The sequence below is a fragment of the Colius striatus genome, chromosome 3 (assembly GCF_028858725.1).
Source record: "Colius striatus isolate bColStr4 chromosome 3, bColStr4.1.hap1, whole genome shotgun sequence".
Lineage (NCBI taxonomy): Eukaryota > Metazoa > Chordata > Aves > Coliiformes > Coliidae > Colius > Colius striatus.
This window is the reverse complement of record NC_084761.1, coordinates 12,726,135-12,735,421: the sequence shown is the minus strand read 5'-3', so window position 1 is coordinate 12,735,421 and position 9,287 is coordinate 12,726,135. Positions and strand designations below refer to the sequence as shown.

The following is a 9,287-nucleotide window of genomic DNA, read 5'->3' as shown; positions in this document are numbered from 1 at the left end:
TGCCTGGATGGACAGGGCATGGGAAAAGCAGAGGCAGCTTGAGAGCTTTAGTGGCTGAAGAAGAGACAAAGACAAAAAGCACACAACAGGTCGCAGGTGGTTTCTGGGGACAGTGAGACTTCCCTTTTCTTCCCTGGCTTTTTTCTCAGCTCATCTTCTGGCATCTCATGCCAAGGGATGTGGACCACAGCTGCCAGGACACAGCACACTATCATGGAGGGAGAGTGAGGAGGCTGGAAGGTGCTCAGCAGCATGGCCGTTCCTCACCCAAGGAGCCATCTGGAGCCGAGACACATGGCAAGGACCTACCAACCATATCTACATGTGCAGGTACCTCCCTTGGAGATCTCTTGGAGGGGCCTGAACCTTTCTAACTCTCATTTTCTCTCAATTGCAGAGAGTTTGCATCTGGAAGTGTTTAATTTAGAAAGGCTAGTGCTGCTGTATCACATTTCCTGTGTTAGTCTCTGTTGGTTTATGACCAGTGAAATCCTGGTGTGAAAACAGAATCAGGCTTTGATTCCATCTGCCCCTGCTGTTCTATGCCACTAATAACTTTGCATTTCTGTAGTGGCTTTTATTCTAGGAGCTAAACGGGCTTCACAGACAGGCAATTAATTAATTGAGCTTCCCCAACCAGCCTACGCCCTCAATGCCAGAAGGAAGCATTTTGCAGAGGAGGAAACAGAGGCAGAGTGGAGCAAAATGTCTCGCCCCAGGTAAAGAGATGAGCTTGCTGCCAACACGCTGTGGCCTCCACAGCCAGGCATTATGCTTTGGTGCTTCTGCCATTGCTCCTGGTCACGTTGTGTCCTTTCTAAACTGGTTTGGGAACTGATCTCAATGGGGGGAGGTCTTTCAGTGTCTATCAGTGGTAGAAAATTAACCCACAAACTGCCACCACCTTTGACCATCCCAGCCTCTTGCTGAGGAATCCCCTTACACCACAAAACAGTGCCAGAAGGCCCTGCTACCTTTCTCCCTCTCCATCCCGGCTGACCAAGTCCTGTTTCTCCAGGAGGCACCCAGGGTTTGTGAGGGAAGGTGGTTTCAGCTGAAGGGTTTGCTTTGGTCCAGGTGCTACAGCTGAAATTCAGGAAGGGACCCACCACAATGTCACAAAACAAAAGAGGTGTGATCCTCAGCTCCCCTTGCCAGGTCCTGCTCAGTGAATGTGGAGCAAGACACATCCCTAGGAAGCTGTGTGCTGCGGGCAAGATCTGAGGCTCCTGGAGGAGGTGGAGGAAAACGCCTTTGCTCGTGCAGAGTGAGTATGTTCCCGGGGAAATTGACTGCCTTTTATTATGAAGCCCTGCTAATGGTTTGTTGTCTACACAAATAACCACGGAGAATAAACTCATGCACTTCCCAGCCTGCTCCATGTCTTCCTGGCTCAGCTCCTTTCTGAACAAACATAACCTTTTGCATGAATACTTGTCAAAATCGCTTTGAAATATCAAAATAACAGGATGGGATATGGTTTGCTCCTGGGCCCTAGTGCTCATCTGTCAGGACTCAGGATGTCCATACAAGAGATTTATGAGCAGAATGGAAGGGAGAAACTCTAGCAAGCAGCAGGGTCCCGAAGGGCTGCATTTGGGGAGCCTATCATCTCGCTGTGCTAGTTTGCTGGGCTGCCACACACTCGATGGGGGAGCAGAGCAGCTCCTTGACCCTCCTGTGCCCACCATTTCATGTCAGTCATGGGGTGACACATGAGGGAGCTTGCAACTCAGATGGATCTAATAGGGGGCAAGATTGTGTCCTTCAGCCACCAGCTTGGCCTGGGATTACCTTCGTGGCTTCAACACCTTCCATCTTCTCCTCACCCCATGAGTAGGGGATTATCTGTGAGTATTTCAGAGATGCGGCAAACAGTTGTGGAGTTTTGGACAGGCATTGGAGAGCAATGGTTGAGGGGCATGTGGCTGCTTGGGTGGACACAAGACATGAACATTCCTTTCCAGTCCTGGAATCCCAAGGGCTTTTCAGGGGCTCCCTGTGGTGTCTACCTCCAGCTACTCCCGCTAGAGGCCATGCCTGAATTTGGGGTCAGCCACAGAGGAGCTGCTGGGCAGGCACTGGTGGGAGTCCCAGAGGTGAGGGGCAGGATTCCTGGGCCAGGATCCATTCCTACTTTAAGATCTCTCATTATGGGAAAGCTGTAAATGTTTGGGGTCTTGTACCTCTGCAAAAATCAGCCACCAATGATGTCCGTCTCTGAAGAATGGCAAGAGGCTTTCTCCTCTAACCCACTTCTCACTCCTTATCATGAAAGGTAAGGGGATAACCCACACCTCAGCAACCAGCCCCAAGGGCCACCACTCTCCAGATATGACTGGGAGAGACCAATACTTTTGGTGTTGTGGGAGAAATTCCATTGCTCAGCCAAAATCCCTTCACTTCTCATCTCTTTCCCTGTTCCTGGAGGTCTCACACTTGGAATGAAATGGGGGATCCTGCTTTTCTAGGTATGTGCCATTTTTCTCAGTGTACTTTGAAGTGACAAGAACTTGGATATGGTTGATTGTTGGGAGAAATCTAAATCAAACACTTAGAAGACCAAACACTCTCCATCTGCCTCTCCCCTCCCCAGAATATCCCATCAACCAACCAACCAACCACCAAGCAACCAACAACAAGTCCTTCAAACTAAATGTCATCTCTTTCTCTAAAATCCATGATAAAAACCTGGTACAAACAGGTGAATATAGATATATATATATTTTTTTTTAGTAGATGTAGTATTGTTTTTTTTCTCCTCTCTCTCTCATTATACAGCAAACATTGCAAATATAGAAATTTTCTCTGTACAATTAACGACTTCGGTTTACAATGCAATGTGTGGTAAAACCTCTCCGTGAGTGAAAATGTGAACGGGCCTTCAGCCGGGTAAAAGTCTAAACTGGAAGACTCCGTTTGCAAAAACAGCCCAAAGGATGGATCTCCTTCTGGTCTCTTTTTGGTGGTTTGGTTATTTTTGTCGCTGTTTTTGTTGCTGTTGATTTTGGAAGGGAAGGAAGGAATGAAGAACACAAACTGTTCACAAAGAATCCACAAAATCACGGAATAGGGACTCATGCAATGCAATATTGGGAAACGCCAGAGCTCTCTGCCTGCTCTCTCCTTTTCATATTGAATTTTTCTTTTTTTTCTTGGTTTTTTTTTTTTTTTTAAAAATCAAAATGAAACAAAACTTTTTTTGTTGTGTTTTTTTTCACTCCACAGTTTGTTTGTTTTGTAAAGTTTGTGTACGAATTTGGTGCGTGTCTCACCAACGTGAGGACGTTTTAATATCTCTCTTTATATATTATATAGAATATTTATAGATTTCATAATTTGTTCTTTTATTTTTATGTTGTTTTTTTTTAATTTTAATTTTGTTTCAAAGACAGTCTGAATAAAAATAGCTGCTGTGGATTTCTTTTGGTCCAGTTAGTGTGTTAAGTCACGAGTTGTGTGAGGACTCAGGACTTTTGCTGGGCAGAGACACCCTTCCAGTAGTCTAAGATGTCGTGAAGATCCTCGTCTTTGGCAAACTGGACCTTTTTGCGTAGAGCATGGCCGGCTGCCATATACTCCTCCTCGTCTTTGTGCCGCTTGCGGTTGAGTTTGAAGCGCTCCCAGATGCTGTGCGATGGTTTGCAGGTGTACTCTGGGCTGGAGGTGTAGCTCAGGTTGTGATATTGAGGCGAAAGCTGGGAATAGGCCAGGTCTCTAGGGCGAGGACGGGTCAGAGGCTCCAGGATTGAGGGTTTTCGCCCTCCCATGCTGTCGTGCTGCTCCCCTTGGTGCGAGCTGGGGTACGAGTGCCGGTGTTCGCTGTACTGACGGATCTTCTCCGCCTCTGCCCGCAGAATGGCCGCAGCCGGTGTCACAGTGAGGATGGTGTCAGTGGTGGGGGACGTCTTCTCGATGTATTTGGCTTCTGATTTGTGGCCCGATCCCTCGGAGCGGTACGACCTGGGGCTCCGTATGGAGCCACTGGAAGAGGTGCTGGAGCGTTTGGGGGCCGCCTCCATGCTGTGGTGTCGCTGGAGAGGGTGGTTGTAGCTTTCCTTGTAGACAGGGGAGAGGAATCCGTGCTTGCTGGGGATCTGCTCTGACAAGAGCACTAGCTGAGGCTCCACCGTGGAGACTGCCCCCGATTTTACCCCTTGGAAGGAGGTGGACTCAGATTTCAAGGCATCGATGCAGTTGTTGATGATCTGGTTCACCTTGTCCACTTCCTTGGCAATGGTGGAGATCTCAGCCACAGAGCTCTGGGTGTCCGGTGGCAGGGACAGCTCGCAGTCTCGCCTCTCAGGCTGCTCACCCGTCCTCACCTCCATGTAGTTGCCCTTTGTGGCCTTGGGGGTCTCGCTGCTGTCGATCAGCTTGTACTGCTCGACCTCACCAGCAGAAGGCAGGTAGGGGATGCGGGTCACCGTCTCCCCGCCCAGCATCTGTCCCTGGGACAGATGGGTGATGCTGGTGGTCTCCATTTCTGGCCCATATTTCAGCTCAATGATGGTCTTCTTCATGCTGCTGGCAGCCTTTTTGTGCTTCTCCTCCTGCTGACGCCTCTTCCGGAGACAGTAATACACAACGCCCAGGACAATCACCATGCCAAAGAGACAGCCCAGGATTGTCATGATATAATGAGTGGCAGTGGAAGGGGTGGGCACCAGCTCCTTGCGGTTGGGTCTGGTGGGTGTGATGGTGACACAGGTGTGGTTGTACTTGGAGTATTGGTGGACAGACACTACACAGTAGGTGTAATCTCTTTGTGCTACTAGGTTGCTCACGGTGATGTTCTCCTCCTTCTTCCTGAGCTTGGTGATCATGGAGGAGAAGCCATTTTCAAACTGGGAGAGGATGTACATCTTGCTGAAGGGGTAAGGGATCTGCACGGTGAGGACGGCTGAGTTGTGGTTGAGGTGCTTCACCTGGATGTTGGGACGCACCTCCGTTTCGCCGATGGGTGTGAAGAGGGAGAACTGCGGGGTTGTGCCGTCACCGGAGGAGCAATCCTCCTCGGAGCAGGGGCTTTCGGAGGGCACCGTGGTCACCTGGTACCTGGGAGGGATAAAACGAGGGATCACAGTGTAGGAGCCACCGGTGCAAAGGGAAGAGAGCATGCTCAAAGCATTGCGGTAGCCAGTCCGGCCTTGGCCTAACAAGTAGTAGCCCATGTAGTCAGGTGGGGAGTCGCACTGCATCCGGTCATACGTGCGTGTCATGTTGGTGAAAGCCTCCAGCCATTGCAGGAAGCCAAGGAGCTCGCAGGAGCAGTAGAAGGGGTTACTGTAGAGTTCACAGACAGAGAGTTTGTTTAGGCCCCGAAAAGTGTTGCTGTCGAGTCTCTGGATCCTGTTCATGGACAGGTCAATGTTCACTATGTTGGGGCACTCCCAGAAGGCATTGGGGGTGACAGACTCGATGAGGTTGGCCTGGAGATAGAGGTACTCCAGCTTCCCCAGGCCCCGGAGGATGCCCTCAGTGAGGTTCCTCAGTCGATTGTAACCCAGCTGCAGCACCTGGAGGTTGAACTGTCCTGAAAAGGCACCGTCCTCGATGTAGGAGATCTCGTTCTTTGTCAGGTTGAGGTATGTCAGGTTGCCGAAGCGGCTGAGGGAGGCATACTGCACGCTCTTGATCTTGTTGTCATTCAGCCGCAAATCCACGATGGTGCTGTTGATTTGCTGGGGGATGGACTCGTAGGGAGGCTGGTTTTGGCTGCAGATGGCCAACCAGACGAAGCCCTTGTCCCCCTCTATGAGCCAGCAGTCTGCCCGCACCCCGCCAGCATGCAGGAGAGAGACGGCTGCCACGCACACGCAGAGGGCTGACGTCGCGGCCCACCGGCGCCCTGCCATCTGGAAGGGCAGCACAGAGAAGGGGTTCCTGGTCTGCCGGAAGCGGGGAGAGGGATGGGGGCTGGGAAGACGTGGGCTAGTGCTTCTGTGGCAGTTTCACTCGCCTCTCCCTTCTCCTCATGGCTCGGAGACAGGGGGGAAGTGTCTGTGGAGAAGGCGGACCTCGGTGCCCACGGTACTCGGCAGCCACCGGCCAGGGGCTGTTACCAAGGCCTGGGTGGCTGAGGCTGGTCCTGCATCACCAGGTCTCTGGCATCTCAGGGAGGGATTCATGAAGTTAGGTGCCCGTGTGGAGAAGTCCCTCTGGCTTATAGACAAGCCACCTTTTCACTTTTTATAGGACATCTCCTCATTTTCTTTTTGCTGCCCATCACGACACTGGTCCCCATCTCTGTGTGCCTCTGTGGGTCTGGTTGTCCTCTCTCAGTCCCTTGGCTCACCTGCTCAAAACAAAACACAAGCACAAACTAAACACAAAGGAAAGAGCGTTTGGAGATATTGGAGATGCGTCCAACTACTCTCTTAATGTTAGGCACTTGCCTTCTAACTCTTGGCAGCACGAGGGAAGGTGCTCACTGAGCATGGAGGTCACTGTCTAAGCCTATTGTCCACCATCACATTATAGGCAGTTGAGAGACCAACAAACATCCAGAGTGCTGTTTGTCTGACCTATTTAGGTGTCTACCTTAGGAGTAGAATAGTGATGCCCCAGAAGTGTCTGTTCCTCTCCGCTGAGAGCAGATGAAGTCTAGACAACTCGCTCTGATGTAGATTTGATGCTGCAGCGTTTTGCTGAGGGGAATCCGAACTGTCTTGCGTGCTGGTGTGTGCAGCAGCAGCAGTGCCCACAGAAGGGGATGCTGGTTGAGGACACCGTGTCTCTCTGGCTGCATTGCTGTGTGGTGTCAAGGATAAAGCCCAGCATCAAGCACATATCCTGTTTCTGGGAACTTGAGCAGTAGTTTCAGGGCACTGACTGCAAAACACGTTAGCATGACTGTTCACCATCCGATGTCCCTGTCTGTGGTTGGGGCTTGCTGCCTGTCTCCAAGACCTCTCTCTCCCTCCAGGGTGAAATGATGCAGAGGTGGGGAGGACCTTCAACCATTCAGTGGCATAACAAGAGTATTTGTAGATGATGGGACAAGACCTTCACTCCTCAGCCAGAAACAGCTGTTTGAAGACCAGGAAGTGTCATCACTAAACACAAACCTATGGGGCTGACAGAAGCCTCACTTCCCACAAAAGAACTCTCATTCTTGGCTTGAATTTTCCATTACTTTTTCCTTCACTTTTGGTGAACCATAAATATCCATGGGCAGCACTTCCGCTTCCTTTTGTAATTTCTTAGGGAAAAAGGAGGGCAGAAGTGGAAGTGAGGGAACTGCCTGAGCATCAGCATCTCCTGGGTCATGCTTTTCCACAAGATGTCAAAAATATCCATGGATATCTCTACTGTCAAACAGCTCTCTGAGTTGGTAGATCAGATGCAGTGAGGTGTTGTGGCAGAGACAGAGCTGCCCACAAATGGGAAGAAAACAACATGGCCTATCTAGAAAAATACACATTGGGACTTTTGCTGGGAACAAAAGCTCTGGTTGTCTCCCTTGACCCAGGCAAGACTGTAAGAGGCAGGGAAAACACCTCCAGCACTCCTTGAAAACACAGCCATAAACAGTTAGAGGTTTCTTGGGCATCCACAAAGAAGAAAGGGGCACATCTTACATCTAAATTGTCCTTCATTGGATCTGCAAAATAGTAGAAATCCAGAAACTGGTTTCCAAACCATTTCTCAGTGCCTGCACACCTGAAAATCACATGAGATTGGTTGTCAAGGGGTATTTGGAGGCAGATGCCATACCCTTGCCTTTGTCCTGAAGAAACCAGGTTCTTCTCCACCCGTGATACCAGGCAATGAAGCAGACCGTGTTTCACTGCAGAGATCCCTGCTAACCATTCACAGTTTATACCTCGGTAAACAGGTCAGTAATAATAAGCAGTAAAACAGTTTATTTGTTCTTTCTGGATTGTGAGCAATGAGTCTATTCCCCGGTGCCCCAGTTGAGTTTCCATTACATGAATAACAAGATCTTCTCTCACATCAGCTCTCTCCACATGAGACTCTCTGGCTGCCTGTCCTCCAGTAAACACTCCACCAGCTTCTAGGGGAGGTGACAGAGGGGAAAGCACACCCCAGACCCCCTATTCCCCTCCCCCCCAGAAGGCAGGGTGTGTGTACACCCTTCTGCAGGCTGTGCTGTGTGCAGTGGTTGCCCAGTTGTGAGGTGGGCAGAGGTACTGCCTGGGTACTTGCTGGTCTCTCTCTGTGCCTGATGCTGTCCTATCCCCACTACAATCGGCAGAAAGCTCTGCAAAAACACAGGTTTTCTAAAGTTTACTAGAAATGGGGCTTGGGTGGAAGGGATGCTGAGGGCAAGGTGGCTGATCTCCTCTTTCCTGCATGCTGCTCCAGCTGAAGCCCTCAAATCACCACAGTGATACTGCTAGTGAGGATAACTCTAGATTGGGGCGCAGTACCTGCTGCACTGGCAGAAGCACATTTGCAAGGATGTGATTTCGCTGACCTGGAGCACTTTGACAGGTCTGAGAGGGTTAAGCATTGGAACAGATTGCCCAGGGAGGTGGTGGAGTCCCCATCCCTGGAGATATTTAAGTGTCATGTAGCTGAGATGCTGAGGGGTATGGTTTAGCAGTGGGCTTGGCAGTGTGAGGTGAGTGGTTGCACTCAATCTTAAGGTTTTTTCCAACCTAAATAATTCTATGATTCAATGATTCTATGATTCTGTGACCTAGCATCCCATTTTGGCATAGTCAAGCCCTTGGAGATAGCGATGAAGAAAAGAAAGACTGTGCTGCCTGGGGTACCACAGGTGAATGTCCCCCCTTACCACCTCCCCAGCTGACACGGAGGCACAGGATGCAGTGCCAGGCTGAGAGATGTCTGCTGCCACATCCTTCCTGGCACTGGGCAACTCAATTAACCTCTCAGCACTCCAGCCTCCTCTCTGGTACCATGAGATAATGACAGCACTTCACAGGGCTCTTGGAGACTGAAAGTGCCCTGAGCTCCTCTTGTTGGAATCAAACTCCTAGCAGATGTGTCATGTTGCTTTCTCTCCCTCCAGCTGCAAGCCGAGCTCTAGATGTGTCCACTCTGCCGCAGGGACCAGCTTGGTCTCCAGCTCCTCTGACTGCCTCCTGTGGGGGTTCACACTGCTCCTGAGGGTGTGGGAGAAGGGTAGCCCTGACCTGCACAACCATAAGCCATGATTCACAGTTGTCCTCTAGGAGTGGCACAGAGGGTGCTTTCCTTCCCTGCTGCACTGTGGTACCTGCCTATGGTGTGAGCATCTCCCTGTCCTCCTCCATGGTTTTGTGCCTCGCACCAGCAGGAGAAGCTATGCAGAA

At 50.5% G+C, this 9,287-nt stretch overlaps 1 protein-coding gene across 1 annotated transcript; it reads right to left on the bottom strand.

The window, feature by feature from the left end:
* Positions 1-3,467: 3,467 nt before the first annotated feature.
* On the bottom strand, positions 3,468-5,867 carry ELFN1 (extracellular leucine rich repeat and fibronectin type III domain containing 1). Its single transcript, XM_010208120.2, has one exon. It carries the CDS (start codon positions 5,856-5,858, stop codon positions 3,468-3,470), a length of 2,391 nt encoding a protein of 796 aa, XP_010206422.1. The 5' UTR covers positions 5,859-5,867.
* Between the last annotated feature and the right edge of the window lie 3,420 nt (positions 5,868-9,287).